Consider the following 19559-nt stretch of genomic DNA (forward strand, 5'->3'; position numbering starts at 1 on the left):
CTACATTACAAGAAGTGACAGGTGCATACTTTAAGTGAAGAAATTTGGCAAAATGCGAGGTCGAATTGCAAGTCTTGTACTTTTCCGCATGACCATGACCCCATCAGGAATCGAAACCGCGACTTTGCAGCATTACACTTAACTGTGATGCTGTTGCATGCTCCAAAATACAGAAGTACTTACGTCTTTATTACAACAATCACAATAAAGTACATCATCAAATTCAGAAATTCCTTTCCCTCAATCCATTTGCCACAAGATCTCTTCTTGGAGTTCTAACAGAAGCTATAGCTACTCTTCACAATTCGACACAAAAGTAGTATACTACACTGCTGTTTGCAAGCATGCTGCTTCTGCCTGCCTTCCTTGCTTTCTTTCTATATTTTGACCTCTGCTTTGTAACAAGCGAGAGTTAGGGGTTGGAAATAAATTGCAGTGTAACAAAGAGAGGATTAAAAGACTAGTTGCTAGGTAGGATGCCATAAAATCATATTACCAGTAGCTTTTTTAATATTTATTTATTTTTTTTTAAATAGACAATTACGTGAAAATACCAGGTTCTACAAAGCAACATACATAAAAGAAACTATTACGCAATTTAACATAATAAATGCATTAAAAGCCAGGAAAAAGGACATAATATGCAGTATATAAAAGTCTAAATATGTGCTATTAAAAACAAAATCTTCAAAATATGCATTGTGCATGAATTTACTCCCAAGAAAGGTCAAAACATGCAAACATGCACGGGAAGAAATATTGTTATTTGGAATTAATACGTCATAAAATGAATAATTGCAAAATTTGAGAAGTATAACAAGATTATGACAAAAAATACATGTGCATTGAAATGCGGGCTCTACGTGATGAGTGATGGCTTATGAGGTTACAACCAGTCTTCTTGACTAACATATCTGTCCAATTTGTCTTCAGTAAGAATATATTTAGTTTCCCTAAATTCAGCATTGATCCCACTGCACGAAGTTTAATATGTAAATCTCAGACCTACTAGGTAACCGAAGAAAAAAAAAAAAAAAAAAAAAATGTACGAAAGTGCCTCTTACAACTTCAGTTTTAAAATCTAGCAAAAGTATTGTACATAAATATATGCTGTTCAACCGAATACATATTACCACAACAGATTCGATTACACTACTGAGTGAGCACATCCCAGCTCGCCTGCAGGTATGCACGAGCTATGTGGGGAGTGTGCAGCACTGCATTTCCTCTTCACCCACCTCGTCATATCCAATACAATGGCCAACACCTCCCTAGGACTTATGAATCCAAATATCTTGGAGTTATTTTCGACAGTAAGTTAACATGGAACAACCATTTGAAATATATTTCTGAAAAAGCTCGTAAAAGATTCTCCCTTCTGAAAAGACTAGCAGGAAAGAAATGGGGTTGCTCTAGAAATACTTTGAACACTACATACAAAATGTTTATACAGCCAGTGCTGATGTACTGCAGAGAAATTTTAATTACTTCACCTTTCATAAATGAAATAGAACATGTTCAAAACCAAGCTCTCAGGCTCATCACTGGTGGAATCAAAACAACTCCAATAGATTCTATGAGATTCCTCACTAATATTAACAGCATCAAAATGATAATAGAAGAAAAAGCACTGATTCAATATGAAAAACTTATCAGATTACCAGGAAACAATTGACATTCATACAGTCTTTGTAGATTGAAAACTCAAAAAAGTTTCATATCCATTGTTCAAGAATTAAAACAGAAAATCAATATCGCAAATTTAAAAGAAAACTTACAAATTAAATCAAACCCTTTAACACTATTAAATATAGAGTATAATCTAAGTTTAACAGAAGAAATACTGAAATCAGAAGTAAACACTGAAATAATGAAACACTTGTCTTTAGAGACAATTAATATTAGGTGCCCTCCACAAAATTGACTTCATTTATACACCGATGGATCCTTGATCTCCAGAGAACAAGGTGCAGGTGCAGGTGTTACGTGCTGTCTCTTCTCACTTTATAGATCTCTTGGGTATGGAACAACTAGTTTTGATGGAGAAATCACTGCAATAAGTGAAAGTCTCAGGAATCTTCTCTGCCACATCAATAAATTTTAAAATGCAGTTATATTGTCAGACTCCAAAGCAGCTATTCTATCAATAGTCTCTACACACACACCTTCATCTCAAATAGCAGAAATAGCTAAAATGCTCTCTCAACTAATAACACTCAATAAAAGAATTGTATTCCAATGGATACCATCCCATTGTGGAATCCTGGGAAACGAGAATGCGGATGCTTTAGCAAAGAAGGGCAGCACTGCTACTTACAGACCTGTTACTAAATCTACGTATTACTCTCTGAAAAGATTTATTAAACCTACATACTTAGACTTCAACAAACAAAATTTGATAACACAATCCCAAGGAAAAAATGGAACTCTCTGCAACATAATCCACAGTTGATTCTCGATTTACCACGCAAATCGTCTGTACCTGCATTTAGATTGGCAACAGGCCATGACTGTTTGGCCAAGCATCTGCATAGAATTGGAATATCAGTCTCCTAACTGTCCATTGTGCAACTCAAATCAAGAAATGGATTCAGAACATCTCAAAATCTGTGCGTCAGTGGCTAACCATGACAATATCTTTGAAAAATATTGGAGTGCAAGAAGTCAAATGACATTATTGTCAAATGTCTGGCATTAGAAAACAACAACATATATTAGACACTCATATACTCTATTTTTGTACACTCATTCTTTCAACATTTGGTTTTAGAATTAATTCTTACTTTTATAGAAATATCGAAAATTGTATTGTATCGACAAAGTTTTAACAATTTCATCTCTAAAATGGAAGATGATCACGTGACAGATCTTCACCAGCACTCCAGTTTTTGAGATTATCATATATGTTAGATAAGCAGAAAGAGAGATCTAGAGTACTTGTATATCCTACACTTGCACACTGATATGTTGCTGTTTTGTTGTCATTAATTAAATGATGTCATTATTCAGTAACCCATTTGTAGATTAATTTTCCATATTCATTCGAAGGTCTATTATTCCATATGTGATGTTTACTCTTAAATTCACCAACTATGATAAACTTGTGATCAGATGGGATCAATAATTGTTCTATATCATCCACTACTAGGTTTAGGCCTGCAGGTATATATACATTGACAAGTGAAAATGAAATGTTATTTTGAAGTAATAATTTTGTCCTAATGTATTCAATTTGGCCTTTAAATTGTTGTTTAGATTCAATTACGCAAATGGAGTTGTGGATCATGGTAACAACACTTCCACCCCCTCTATCTTCACGAAACAGATTAAAAATTTTGTAGTGAGCAAATTTGTAAAATTGTAAAATATCATCAATCTGAAAAGATTCTTGTATGCATATTATAGAACTTTGTCTTGAACTTCTTGTTTAATAAATCCATTTTGTTTCTTAAAGACCTACAGTTCCATTGTAAAATGTTCAGTGTGTCTGTATCTTTTTCGTTAATGTTGCCTTTTCATTTTAATTGTACCTACACTGATTTCACCTTTCTGATAATCCTACTTGTCTGTGGTGTAATAATCATGATGAAGATCTGCAACACATTCTTCTATACTGTCCATCCATAAACCACAAAAGAAGTAAATTAAAATCATCAGTACCAGTTGCAGAAGACACAGCCCTACAGTATACAGAGTGGACTGCTTGAATGTACCTAATTTCAATTGTATGTGACTGGTAAATGGTTGAAGATAGAAACCTACACTAACATTTCTATGAGAGGAAAACTCAACAAGTTTGATATGCACATCACCATATCTCTACATAAGCCCCAGGTGTCACTGTGACAATATCGAGGCGATGAACAATTTCTTGCCAAGCACGTTGGAGCATGTTTTCTGAAATGCTCTCAATAGCCTTTATAATGAGCTCCCAAAGATCACGAAGGTCTCTGACTGGGGTGGCGTACACTTTATCTTTGACATAGCCTCAGAGAAAGAAATCGAGTGGTGTTAAAACCGGAGATCTCAGGGGCCAAGCGATCGGTCCTCCCCTACCAATCCAATGGCCATGGAACACGTTGTCTAAAGTCATACGAACGTCATTGAACCAGTGTGGAGGAGCGCCATCTTGCTGGAAAAGGATGTTAGGCTGTAGGTGTTCAATTTGTGGAAAGAAAAACTGCTCCAGCATGTCAAGATGTGTGGTACCACACACAGTTTTTTCGGCGAAGAAAAACGGTCCAATGACACACTGCACCACACATTTAACTTGGGACTATAACGAACGTGCTCTTGTATAGTGTGAGCTTCTGTGATCCCCAGATCCGCACATTATGCCGGTTTACTTTACCCGACACAAGGAACGTGGCTTCGTCCGAGAAGAAAATCTTGGACATAAAATCAGGATCAGTGCAGAGACGGTCTACCATCATATTGGCGAATTCCACTCATTTGGGTTTGTCATCCGGCTCCAGAAATTGCAGTAACTGCACTTTGTATGCGTAAAGTTTGAGACGTTTGTGGACAATTCATTGCAATGTTGATTTTGCTACTTTAAGTTCCCGCGAAGCTCTTCTTAATGACTTCAGCGGGCTTTGCTCATATGCGGCTTGAACATTTGCAACCATTTTGTCGGATGTTCTACGACCACCACCATGCTTCTTCAACACCGATCCTGTAGCTAAAAATGTATCGTGCCACTTCTTAATACTTTTAGTACTTGGAGCACCATGGTTAAACACTCGCCGATGCTCCCTTTGAACTCTAACAATTGATTTAAACTCCGCATACCACAACACAGTTTGTGTTTTCATCTGCAGTGTCGCCATTTTGACAATCAATACAATCTACGAAAAGGAACCATGTCTGTGCACCATCTACCAACAGGATTCGAAACTTGAGTTTTCCTTTCATATATACGTTACCGTAAAGTTCTATCTTCAACAGTTCACCAGTCACATACAATTGAAATTAGGTACATTCGAACGGTTTACCCTGTATATTGGCTACACCTCAACAGGCATCTATAATGAACACTGATCAAAATACCCCTCATTTCCCATGAAAAACAAAAACTGAACAAACTACAGTGGACTGTGGTGGACTTTATATTGTCAGCAAACAGCTGGATACATTAAGAACATTGACTGATCTCTAAAATGGACTACAGAAAACATGGTACAAAGGCTTAAAAATTTATATCTAATATCAAAGTAATCCACCAAGTAACTCATCTATAATATAAAAAAATACTCAACAAACTCCCAGGTTATTGGAAATGCCGTTTTTAAGTACATATACAATAACACATAGAAGTCAGAAATGAACATGAATAAGAATATCAAGGTAAACAAAAGAAGTCTATTTACATCAAACACAACAGAAGTTTTTGATGCTAATTTCACAATCTATGAACTAGATGCAGCTATTGGGACTCTTAAATCCAATAAAGCCCCTGGTCCAGATTTAATTCATTCACAATTTATCAAGAACCTTGGAGACAAGTCTAAAGAAACGCTATTGAACTTTTTCAATTATGTGTGGAATACTTCTGCTAACTTGAAAAAAAGCATTATTATACCTATTTTGAAGAAAGGTAAAACTGCATCTAATATTAATAACTACAGACATATTTCCCTGACAAGCCAGATGTACAAAGCTATGGAACGAATGACTACTGCACATCTCAATTGGGTCCTTGAATCCAACAACTTGTTTTCAAAACAGCAAGTTCGCTTTAGACAATACCACTCACCTAACGAACAAGTTGTTTATTTCAATCTGAGTATTAAAGAACCCATGAACAAAAAAAACATACTGCAGCTCTTTTCGTTGATTTTAAATCTGCTTATGGCAGTATATGGAGGAGTACCTAAGCTTGTAGAGAAACTGGAATCTCAGGTAATATGCTCTATTAGTTACAAGAATTTATCACACACTGATTCAGAACAGTTAAATATCAGTCATATTTTTCAAAATACAAACAAACAGCAATGGGTGTACTTCAAGAAGCAGTGCTGAATACATCATTTAATATATTTATCAACGATTTTCCAGAATCTTTGGGCAAAGAAGTGTGCATTATTTGCTGATGACCAAAGAAGAAGCTTAAATAATTGGAACCCAAATTAATACAGCTATGACTAAATTGGAGAATTGGTGCTCTACTAACCTAATGCAAGTAAGTGCAGACAAACTTAAGTATCAAATATTCACAAATGCCACTAAACCAGATAACACAAACATCAAGTTAATGGACTTCCTTTATAAAGAACAATTAATTCACAATATCTAAAAGTCATATTTGATCAATTATCTTGGAAAGATCATATTAACAATGTAGTAAAAAAAAAACCCAAAACAGATTAAATCTGTTAAAAAGATTAGTTGGGTGTAAATACGGAAGTTCGAGACATACACTACATTCCACATATAATATGTAGACTACATAAAACCTGTCCTAAAATATTGTAGTAAAACACTGTTCACAGCCACTCCACAACAATTAAATAAAATAGAAAAATTTCAAAACCAAGTACTACGTTTAATTACAGGTGCAGTGAAATCCACACCAACAGATTCAATACGACAACTTACTCAACAAAAACCACTGATACACGAGTTTGAAGAATAAGCAGAAATCCAGTATGAGAAATTAATCAGACTACCTAATACAGACTATTAGAAAAAATACAAAATCCTGCCTACTAAATTAAGAACACAAGAGGAATTTATGCAGAAAGTTAAAAGATTACAAACACATCTCATTCCCCAAACTATCATTGAAATGTTAGAAATTCGACAAAATCCCTTGGAATACATAAATATTCAAACTGAAAACATCTTATTGGAACCAAATGTTAAAAATTATACAAATCCAAATGTAGCAAAACAATTGACATTAGAAACAATCAATAGCAAATATCCTTGTGAAACCTGGCTCCACATTTACAGTGCTGGATCTTTACAAAACGACTATGCTGGTGCAGGAACTGGAGGAACTTGTACATTTTTCTCATTTCATAAAGCAGTTGGGAAGGGCTCCACAAACTGTGAAGTTGAAGTTATATTCACTATTCTAACCAATAAATAAATTTTCCAAAGCTGTAATCCTCATTGACTCAAAAGCAGCTATACAAGCTATAGCTAATAATACAGTAGTTCACAGAAAACTGACAAAACTTCTCAGTGCTGTACCCTGACCAAGCAGCTCAAAAACTAGTCAAGGAAATAGTTTTGCAAGGGTTCCAGCAAACTGCAGCAGGTAATGAATTGACGGATCAACTGGCTAAGAAAGGCTGTACCCTAATACAAAAGCAAATTACTCAAAAATCATTTATTTCTGTTAAATTCAATGAAAAATTCCAATACAAACAAAAGTTTTTGAACAGAATGAAGAAATTAGCTAAAGATAAATCATGGGAATCCCTCCTCCAAAATTTAATCATCATCCCTGAAGAACCAAGAAATTTAACAGTGGCAACCTTCCACCTTCTGACTGGGCAGGTTTGTTTGGCAGCACATTTATATAGAATCGCCATCTCCCTCTCACCCAATTATGTTTTATGTGGAAAGGACGTAATCATTGATAAATACCATCTGGATAATTGTGAAGCTTTGCCTGTTCATCTCAACATTACAGAAAAATACTGGACTGCAAGACGGCTGGTGGCTTCATTGCCATGATACCAGAGCATTGGCAAGCAAGCAAGCAAGCAAGCAACCAACCAACCTTTAATTTCAAACTCCAAAACAAAGAACGTACACTAGCCACTCTTCTATTGTATCAAGAAATGGATTTTCTTAGGAAATGATGAAAAAGAATTAGGAAACAGGTAAACAGCAAATTGGCATTCCAGTATGCATCACTGGCAATGTTGTCTCATTGTCATTGTCTAACAGATAAAGAGATATAGAGCAAGAAGGGGAGAAGGGGAATCAAAGTTACCGATTCGTGGAAAAAGTTACGGACAAAAACTATACAGTAGATTTCAATCTAGAAATAACACCAAAAATAACATATCACCCCACACGACAGAGGCACCTACGTATGGTTTGTTGCAATCCATAGCTTCACTTCCCTCTTGAAGGAAGTTGTACAGTAGAAAAATCTAAGAAAATCTATTTCCCTTTCTAGATGTGAGTCCCCGAACTTCCAATCCAAAGGCTAGTACAGTAACCATTAAATTTGGTGTGATTACACTTACGCTAGTTGAGGACAAGGTATTGCCTTTCGGTTGAATACTCTCTGCAAGTGCAGCAACATCGGTGATTTCTTTTCCAGCACTTTCATTAGCATTTATCTGGAAATTAGTGAAATACACATTATTGCGTTAACTTCATTACTTAGAGTTTTTGAAAAAGAAGAGGTAATTTGAATTGCTAAAATGTTCTATACAATCTTAAAAATTATCACACTGCATATTATACAAGAAATGGAATTTTTTGCATTGCCACATGTTGCCAGAACTTCAACATAGATGCTGTATGTGTCCACGATTTTGTTCTTATACAAGTAACAAATCTTTTCAATGCTGTATACAGCAGCTCTGAATTATCTGTCATTGAGTGTGTGATGGAGTCCTTCAACTCACTGATAGCCATATGTTTGCTCAAGAACACTTCTTTTCTTCAGATAGTCGCACAACCAATAATCTGCTGGAATAATATCTGGCAATCTTGCAGGCCAAGTTACAGGAAAGTGTCTACTGGTAACACAATCACCAGAACAATGAGGAACAAACAAACTCGCTGTCATGGTGATGCGAAATAATTTCATTTTTTGTGTAATAAGTAGGAGTGTGATTTTTTGGTATTAACAATACATGCAAAATGTGTTAAAAACTTAATTTCTTGCAAGGAAAATTCAAGTTCCTTAATGAAAGTCCAAAATTAAATGAAATATATAAGTGAATTTTCGCGAAATTGATAGAAATCCAAGAAATTACTTCATAATCACGATATTTTCAACAAAAAACAGTTTTATGGAAATTCGTATGAAAAACTGACTCTTTGTTCGAAATAAAACATGGAAATTTTCTTTGTTATAAAATATAAATGAATACTTCTACATATCTCATCGTTCAACATTACACGTATGTGACATCTGGCACCAATGTAAGCATAGTTTCACGGACTACTTCCAGAGAGCAGCACAAGCAGACAATGGTCATTTCTCTTTTCTGCTACAACTGCCTTCGTGAGATCAAGAAGGTAGGCATTGCCGTTCACCTCCTCATAGTCGAATTAAATTGCATTATTAATTAAATTCAAACGATTTTCTGTTAGTTTCAAAGGGATTGTTTCAATTATGATTTTAAAAATGTTATTTTATTATTTTTCAAGTTTCTTTAGGTCTGTTTTTTTACGACATAGTTACCTAAATTAAACGATTTTAATCAACGAAATCAGGGTAAAATAAACACCATAATGAAAATATGAACAATTAAAAGCTACCTCTTACTTTTTAAAATCCCTGTAATTGTTACTTTTATTTTTTATGTCATACACACATAAGAATCTGTGCCACACATTCTCAAGGGGGATAATGTCAGCTCGGAGAATAAATTTTTACCGCTATAGATCATGTTGAGAGGATGGGGGAGAAAGTACTTGTATGTTTTCTCTGTCTCAAATCTGCTCCATGTACAACCCGTAAACAAATACTGAATATAAATAAATAGATAAATAATATATATATGCATAATACATACATAAGTTTAAACACTATATGAACAACTTTTGTACAATGGAAGGTAGGCCTACTTCTAAAGTACTGTAACGATAATAGAAGTGTGAATATCAGAGGGACACTTATCACCTCCCCCTCCCGTGTGCATGTTGTGCGTGCACGTGCATGTGTGTGTGTAGATATATTTTCTACATGATTATAGGGTGCAAAAATGTATTCTACAATCATGTGTGGAATTTGGTTATGTGGACGGATTTTAGTGTTGTTAGTCTGGCGAGTGTAAAAGTGGTAATAATAGTGTGATTGATTCATCAGTGTAGCGGAAAACAATTAGTTAAAATGTATAAACAAAACAATGTCACTTTTTCAGTGATGTGATAATAACCAATATCGAAACTTATTCGAGCTTATGCACTGAATACTCAATGTCTCAGTTTAAGCCAGGAATGTTTATCATCCTTATATTACAACATTTTACTGGAGAGTGGCATTTATATATACGAACCTTTTTCTCTGTACTTGTTCCATCTTCATCCTCATCCAATAGAGATTTTAGTCCCACTTCTGCTTCTCTACTCTGAATACTTTCTCTGTCATCTTCACTTGAACTATCACTTTCGTCATCTGAAACTAAATAAGTAAACCAAATAAGTATCTTTTTACTGTATAATAAATACACTTTTATTTAGATTGCATTAATGGCTAAGAATTAACCTAAAAGTGCTCAAATTAAAAGTCCTAGGCTGATATAATATTTCAGGATGAAAACATCAAGTCATGAGTATTCGGTAAAAATTCACTTTTGCACATGAGATAAGTAAAGATGCAACAGAGTAACAAAGGTAATCAAGTAGCACTAACAGTACTTCTATGTTAGGTTACATCAAGTTGCAATCATTGACATCAGAAATTAATATATTTATTATTTCATTAATATATATTTATAGACTTGAACTTAAGATTAGCCAACAACTGACAATGTGCACACAGTATCAAATTTACAGATAAAACTTCGAAAAATAATGTTGAATTCCTTCTAGATAAGAGATTAATTAAAGAAGTAAATGATTTGTGTTCACAATATTTATCACTATGGGGCAAATGTTGATGACCTAAAAATCTGCTTAAAATGATCAATAAAATGCCCTTAAAATAATGGAAAAATAGCATAGAATTGAAAGAAAATTACATTTAAATATTATTCACTGTAGGCCTACTCCCACCACAACTTCTTAAAAATTAGTCACCTTATTTCAATGACTACCCTGCAAATGTCGAAGAGAGACAGCAACGTCCTGGAATTTGACTAAGCTAAAGGAAAAGAACATGCAACAAAATAAAAGTTTTAAAGGAAAACTATAGATTTTAATAAGGTTTAACAATGTGTTTCAATCAGGGGTGGTCCATGTCAGTGTCTTCATTCTCTGTATCCTCCTCCTTCCATTCTTCACTTTTGTTACCAGACTTTCCAGATCGGGGGAATGTAAATGACAAAACAAATTGTGGATGCAGCGTGCATTCTTGCAATCTTTGTGTTAAAAAAATACTTTCTACTATAGTACATCCCTTCCGAACCATATTGGGGATGCAACGACCTATTGCCCAAGAAACGGTGAACATTTCCCCCCTTCCAAACATGGATTCTAACATACCCTCACACCAACAAAAGAACAGTAGCAGTCAAAGCCTTCACTTAAACTTAGCTGTTGTCAAGCATTTTATATTACTTTAGTAAAATGAGGGATGGACTTTAAAGTTTGTCCCAAATTATAAAACTCAAACTTCAATGCTATTCACTTATTCAATATGTAATTACTCGTAGATCCTACTACTGATCTGTTTGCTTAGAAAAAGATTTAACAGGCCTGCATGTAAAGAGAAAAGTAAAATGCATTCAAAATGATCTAAAAGTTCTTCAAAATATTAAAAATGACCAAAAAATTCGGGAAAAAAAATGTAAAAAATATGACCTATTAGTTCAAAAACGTAAAAAAATGCAATATAGGAAATTAAATTTTTACGTTGATATTGACATAGAAAGAATTTATATATTAATAGGCATCATCCTAATGTGAAAAATAAGATGACTTTTCATCAACATTCACCCTCTATTTATCACGTATCTACTGCAGTAGCAATGGTGGTCGTGGAGGTGGTTATCATGGCAACGATAGTTGTTGCTGTGATAGTGATAGAGGAGGAGGTGGAGAAGGAGGAGGAGCAGGAGGAGGTGGTGGTAGTTCAATCATCCAATCTATGTTCCCAGACAAAATGCAGACAAAACCCTATTTTCACCTCAGATTCAGTAACTGATTTCCCCTCCTGGATTCCTTTATCTATCTCGCCTACTCATAATATTGAAACTTCCTATGGGACAATATGATTTACACATCAGGATGCCAAACTCAATATCAATACTGTACTGTGAAGTGACAAAAAATATATTATATTATATTATATTATATTATATTATATTATACTATATTATATTATATTATATTATACAAGTAACAGCATTCTGCAAAAAAATGAAACAAAGTTGTAATTACCTGCTTCCTATAAAGCAAGCAATGAAAAGATGTCACTTTTTTCAATTCTATTTATATCAATCAATCCTGAATCAGTATTAAAATTACTTAACTAATATCTGTATAAAATTCATATAGGCAGATTAAAATGAAAATCATGAGAAAAGGAGTCAGTGCAGGAGATGAAAAGCTACTATTACCAGGAAAGAACACCATCAATTCCTGTCCATAATCTCTCTCTCTCTCTTTTTTTTTTTTAAGTTGGTTACTTAATGACAATGTATCAACTATTAGGTACTTCAGCATGGATGTAGTTGATGACAGTAAGATGCTATTTAGAGAGATGAGGCAGAAGATTCGCCATGGATTACCTGACATTCGTCTTACAGTTGTTACCTCCTCAGGAAAAATCCAATCCAGATATCATCCCAAGCAGGATTTGAACCCACGCCCGAGTGCAGTGCCAGATCAACTGGCAAACATGCAAAATACCTGAACTATGTCCGTGGCTGACTATCCATATGAACCACTGTATCTTAAAGGAAAAAGATACGAGAATGTTACACCGCCCACAGAAAAGTTCCAATACAATAAAATTCCAAGGTGAGTCTCTGATAATCAGTTTCAGTAGTGTAGATCGTTTTAGCATGAGTTTACAAAGCAAATGAATAGTATTAATTCAAGATTCGAGAATCTGACAATCTTCATTTTTTAAACTACAAATTTTCCATCATATGCCTCGTAAAGCTAGATTTATGTAGCAATATCTCTTACAATATATACTCTAGTAAATAAACCCCCCCCCCCCCACTCCCAAGCAATGTGTCTGTAAATAAAACTGTATATTTCGTCATCCCAAACTCCGTCAATAAATCATGGTTCATGTAGGTATTTCGTATTGAGGGCAACCAGAGAATCCTTTTTCAATTGCTAGGAGGTGAGACAAACTTTTTCTCGAGAATGGTAAAGTTGCAAATCGCCCAATGTCTGATTGGCTGCACATTTCTGATACTGGGGAAGATGACACCATGTTATTGAAAGAAGTTGAAAACCACTTCTTTAGAACAGCCTCTGAACTCTTGATGGGATCCAAATTTCCCGATTTCCGACACACTAGGAGGAGTCAATTTAGAGAGTGTGGCATAAAGCGATGTCCTGATGTGAGAAAGGAGCATTTGAAAATGGAGCATATCGTGAATTGTCTAGCAAATAGGCCTACTATTCTCTGACAGGATATCGATTGGAGAACAGTCATTTTCTCCAAGGTAATTATCTCCAGGAGCAACAATGAACCTGCTCTAGTTTATCATCTGGTTAGCCACTGATATAATGAATGCTCGTGAGACGCGTTAACAGGTTGGATCACGTGAGGATCGTGTTTGGGATGGATGGTGGATGTCATATGATGAGGCAGAACTTCTGAAATGTATCCACAATTGGTTTACAGCAAAGGACTACGAGCACATTCTGGCAGATATAATGATAAATGATCTGTTTTGCACCAGAATGATATCCAGAATGAACACTTTTCTCCAGCAGAATAACCACCTGCTATATACAGTCAACTGGATTGAAAGATGGTTTATGAGGAGGCCTGATGTCGACCTGGTCGACTGACCCCAAATTCACCTGATATGAATCAGACTGAAAATTTGTGGGATAGTGTCAAAGGAATCCTACGCTATAATTGAGCAGCACAACTACCCATTTGGACAGATAAATTGTGGGACAGAATTCTAGATGCGTGGGAAGAGGTGGACACGAAATAGATCTGTTCCACAATCTTGTGGACTCCATGCTGCAAAAAAGGAGGGTGGTTGTTGATGTAGGTGGATTGTGGATGATATATTACTTCCTATCATAGGCCTTTTTAGTTATATATTTGATTACTTCTTTATATTTGATGTGCTTTCGTTTTTTTAGGAAGTGAAAAAACTATTATTTTTGTTTATACATGCCAGATATCGTCTATTAATAATCCACTGATGATAGGCAATAATATTTTTACAACACAGGCATAATGAAATTCATTAACAAATGCCATTTAATATTTAAAATAAATATAATTTTATTCCACTGTGAGGCAAACTCATAACCAATGATATAGAAAGCAGACACGTTACCCTTATGCCACACACACCTCGTAAAGTTGATTACATTATAGATGGATGACTTTCAATGAATAAACAGAACAGTAATGCATTGAAGTGCAGTTCGTTTACACATGTGAACTGCACGGTAGAACTTAACATTTCTAATTACCAAGAGTCAGCCTATTCTTTTTGCTGCGAAGTGTATATGCAAAAATTGCTGTCAAAGCAAAGATATGTCTGGTGCTATCTCATACAACAGTGTGGACAGATGACTGATAAACACTCATACCAGAAGCAGGAAAAGTTTCGATCATGACAAACTGGAAGAAGTGATATCAACTGTACAGTTGTTATGGACAAAATGTAATACATTAGACAGGCCAAAAAAACAAGCTCTCCTATTCCACAAAGGAGAAGTGCAAGTGTATATGTAACCTTCGAGGAAAGTATGACAGATGCAGAATTGCTAGAAATTAAATAATTTGGAGCTGAATTAGTATGTGAATAGACTGTAGAGAAACTGCAAAGTGATAACCTGGAGCTGTGAAAACAGCTTGCTATTAGCACAGTACTGGTAATTCGACAAGTACTTAAAACATCATTTATTCGGCAAAAATTCAGAAAGATGCTGAAACTGCCTTCTTATTTCACACACTTGTCACACCTGATTAACCTTTGGGGACTCGTGCCTACTTGACCTATGTAAATTTTTTACCTTAATAGTTATTTGTATACTAAAATCATTACTTTGCATTATTTATTGCTTTTATTTAAACATTTTTAATATTAAGTAGTAAAAAAAATTGACATTCATGTGCATTAGGATACTTAAACATAATATTAGTCCGTATAATAAAAAGCATTACTTGACGTACTTGTTTTTATACCAACATTTTTTGTTAATTAGTAAAAATAATATCATTATCACTCGTTTTGAAAAACAATCATGAAATTTTGAACTTACAAAATTGAATATTTCGAACCAACACTTGTAACTTACACCTTTTCATGTAACTGTGAAAGTCTGGACAGGACTCCATCACATGATCCTTGGAGATTGGCTTCCCACAGATGGCGCAGCACTTTGTTGTTCTACAGTCCTTGGCTCTTGGACAGAAGTGGCACCTCCCTCCTTTCCTGATAGTTGTTGGTTCGTTTGTTTCACTGGGCCCGTCAGATGTTTTATTCTTGTCTAAGACTTTTTGGCAAGGTGTTGATCGTTGTCTTTTTCTTAAGATATTCATCCATTAAGTTCCATCCAAGATCCTTTAGGAAACCATAGCAAGCAACTTTCCTTCCTGTATTTTCCTGCAGATTCACTTGTGCATTGATGGCACCCACATTTAACAAGAAGTAAAATATTGTCAACGGTCAATGGTTGGACCTACAACACACTGAATAGTTTTGACACTGCTGATCTGCAACATCAACACCTATCTTAGTCATTAAAAGTGATGATTTCCACTTTAGTCTTCTCCAGTCTGGGAATCTATGTCGGGCATGGAGTGCATTGTTGACAACATGACCACACGTTTATTTTTTTTAGACACATAGGAAACGAGGCTCATCTTCTCCTTGCTAAAACCAAACATACTGGAACAGACAGGCTTACCCTTCACTTTGACAAATTCTTGAGATACCTCTTTTTGTTTTTTCTGATGGTGCCGACCAAAGTTAATTTGTGCTATTAGAATAGATGTTGTGCTAATGGCATACTGGTGAACCAGTTGTTGACAGTGAGTGATATCTCCTCCCATCAATGATATGGGAGTTACCATCCGCTTGACATCACTTGCAGCATTGCTGACTATGTAGAGATCATTAGGTTGAGATCCGGAATATATTTCCATGTTGGTTGTGAAAAACGACAGAGTCCGTAAGCACGAAGATTTTGAGACCATATTTTAAGAGCTTTGATTTCATAAATACAGCTGGACCTACGATTCATTGAATAGTTTTGACACAGCTGATTTGCAACATCAAGAACTATCTCAGTCTTATTATAAAAAGTGATGATATCCGAATTTAGTTTTCTCCAGTCTGAGAATCTATGTCAGGCGTGGAGTGCATTGTTGACAACAAGACCATACATTTATATCTTTTTAGGCTCATAGGAAACAAAGGTCCTTCGCCTTGCTAAAACCAAACATACTGGAACAGGCAGGCTTACCTTTCAGTCTGACAAATTCTTGAGGTACGTCTCTGTTGTTTTTTCTGATGGTCCTGACCAAAGTTAATTTGTGCTGTTGGAGTAGATCTTGTGTTAATGCAATACTGGTGAACCAGTTGTCAACAGTGATATTTCTTCGCGAGCTGTAAGGGAAAAGAGCTATCATACTCTTGATGTCACTTAACAGCACTGCTGACTATATAGACATCATCAGGTTGAGATCTGGAATATATTTCCATGTTGGTTGTGAAAAACGACTGAACATCCGTAAACATCAATGTTTTGAGACCGTATTTTAAGGGCTTCGACTTCATAAATACTTTGAAGCTGCAGCAGCCGCGAAATGCTTCCAAATTCTCCTCTATAGTTGCCTGTTCAGAGATAGTATACGCTGATTGAATTGGCAGTTTCTTAGAAAATCTTCAAATATCTCTCGCACGTGCATAATCGTAGCCACTCTTTTCCTATCATTTCACGTATTTTGTTGTCAAATCTGAGGCAGTTCATAACAAAATGGAAGCATTTCCATGACATGGTGCAAATTACAAGGTATACACCAGTGCCATCTGTGGCCCAAATATCCTTCATGTTCTCATGTGCAGATTTCATAATACCTAAATATACAGGGTTAGTTAAAAGTCCCGCACCACTAAATAACTTTTGAAGCATGTGGTTCAGTGACATGAAACTTGGTGTGTGGGGATAACCATATACTAAGAACTCAATAATGGTATTACCGAGTTTTATCTACTTCCGGTTTAACCAGAAATAACTCCAACTCTCTTATTTTAAATGAAACAACCTATATATATATATATATATATATATATATATATATATATATATATATATATATATAATAATGCCCACAAAAAGCACAATTCAGGAAATGGTGTAGAAGTTTCGTGAAACACTGTCTGCGGTAAACATGAAATCGTAGATCTGTACTACCAGAGTATGTAGTGGAGAAAATTCAAGACACAGTAACAAAATCATCCCACAAACCTTTGCAATGCTTAAGCCAAGAGAAGCAAATATACCTAGGATTTGCCCAGACAGCTGTGAGAAAATGTTAAAATTCTATCCACATTGCCTACAAATGTTTCACGAATTGGTTAGGAACATGATAAACCATCTGGGCATGTGCATTCGAGAAAAGGGACATCATTTCCAGTATTTGTTATAGCAGAAGTAACAGATGTTCTCATGTTCTCTATTGAGGCCAGTTTTAAATTGAATGCATTGTATTATTATTATTCAAGATATGTGTACTGCTTTTTGTAAACTTAAGGAATTCTACTCAAAAGTGACAAAGAGATTAGGTCAGAGGATCGAAGAGGTCACATGTTCTTACTCATAAATATATCCTCGAATAAAGTTACACTATGAAGTTTGTCCATAGAATAACCAATCTCGTACATGTGCACAGATTCCTGTACAAAAGGCAGTTTCTCTTTGTTTTTTGCCAACGAGATTCTAGGACATCACATAAAAACTATTTTGTGGACGAACTTCGTAGCATTCTAGGAGAAAATTATCAACAGTAATCTCACTAGACGTTTTGATTTATCTAGAGAAAATCAAAACTCGAGTGGGATTTAATTGACTATTACACGATTAGAAAAAAGTATATAAAGATTAGAAGTAACGAAGTACTCCAATACAATAAAATATTAATTGACTTACGAAAATACAACTGTCTTCAAATGCATTATTGTACCATCTCAACATTACAAATATTACGCTAGATGCATGCAGTAGTGAGCAATGCCTTCTCGTCGAGAAGTTCTCGATCTATTATACACGATGGCAATGTTACTAGTCAAGAAGGCTTTGTTGATTCAGTTTCATTTTTATTAAAATGCAACATTCCACTTCAATTATCCGAATTCCAGTAATCAATGTCACTTGACAGATGATTTTCAATAAATCTTAATATTTAACAATCTCTGATACGTGACTATCCATAATATCATATAGCAGAAGCTATAACATAACCTAATATACACAAGTGTTAGAAAAGTTTTAATTAACAACGATGACATAAAAAATAAACATGAATAATTTTAAAAGGAATAATTATTGAATGTACAATTTTCAAATTTGAATGTGGTTGGTGGTTCAATTGATGTTATATTAGACGTGTGCGTAATAGAAGTGGAACTCGTTGATTTAGGCCTACATGGCGTATTCAACTTATTCAGGATTTCCGAATGAATAATTTTAATTAATGACAATGACATAAAAAATAAACATGAATAATTTTAAAAGGAATAATTATTGAATGTACAATTTTCAAATTTGAATATGGTTGGTGGTTCAATTGATGTTATATTAGACGTGTGCGTAATAGAAGTGGAACTCGTTGATTTAGGCCTACATGGCGTATTCAACTTATTCAGGATTTCCGAATGAATAATTTTAAAAGGAATAATTATTGAATGTACAATTTTTAAATTTGAATGTGGTTGGTGGTTCAATTGATGTTATATTGGACGTGTGTGTAATAGAAGTGGAACTCGTTGATTTAGGCCTACATGGTGTATTCAACTTATTCAGGATTTCCGAATGGTGCCCTTCATTTATTTGTAAATCGGATTTCAGAAGATGCATAGGTATGATCAGTGATTTTTATTAATTCTTGTTCTTGAATGCCAATGCGAGTCATATTTGAAACTGCTGTGCATCCACTGGAGTGGTTTGTAATTTTATATATATATATATATATATATATATATATATATATATATATATATATATATTTGATGTCCAGACCAGCGCAGTTTCAAATGTTGGCAAACAAAGAAACAAATGCTAGGGACGCGATAAAATTAAACAAATGCTAGGGACGCGATAAAATTGTGCGATAAGCAGCCATGATTGGTTGAAATGTCCTTTCGTACCGTTTTATTGGTCAAAAGTAGTATGACGTAGTAAGAGTGTAATTGTCAGCAGAAATGTATGGGTCCCTCAACCCCTTGACCTAATTCGTTATGATTTTTATCATCTCTTCAGATCTCTGAATGACAAATTGTACAATAATCCACATACAGGTAACCTGAAGAAATGAAAAACAG

General features: G+C 34.9%; 1 protein-coding gene across 5 annotated transcripts in view; it reads right to left on the reverse strand.

Annotated features, from left to right (window-relative positions):
- Positions 1-19559, reverse strand: part of dom (domino helicase) — a 689640-nt gene that overhangs the window by 493781 nt on the left and 176300 nt on the right. For all 5 annotated transcript variants that reach the window (XM_069845730.1, XM_069845733.1, XM_069845731.1 and 2 more), the window contains 2 exons: positions 10197-10321; positions 8208-8303 (listed from right to left, as the gene is read on the reverse strand). In XM_069845730.1, coding sequence (XP_069701831.1) covers positions 8208-8303; positions 10197-10321 — 221 coding nt within the window. The remainder of the gene's footprint in view (positions 1-8207; positions 8304-10196; positions 10322-19559) is intronic.

The sequence above is a fragment of the Periplaneta americana genome, chromosome 14 (assembly GCF_040183065.1).
Source record: "Periplaneta americana isolate PAMFEO1 chromosome 14, P.americana_PAMFEO1_priV1, whole genome shotgun sequence".
Lineage (NCBI taxonomy): Eukaryota > Metazoa > Arthropoda > Insecta > Blattodea > Blattidae > Periplaneta > Periplaneta americana.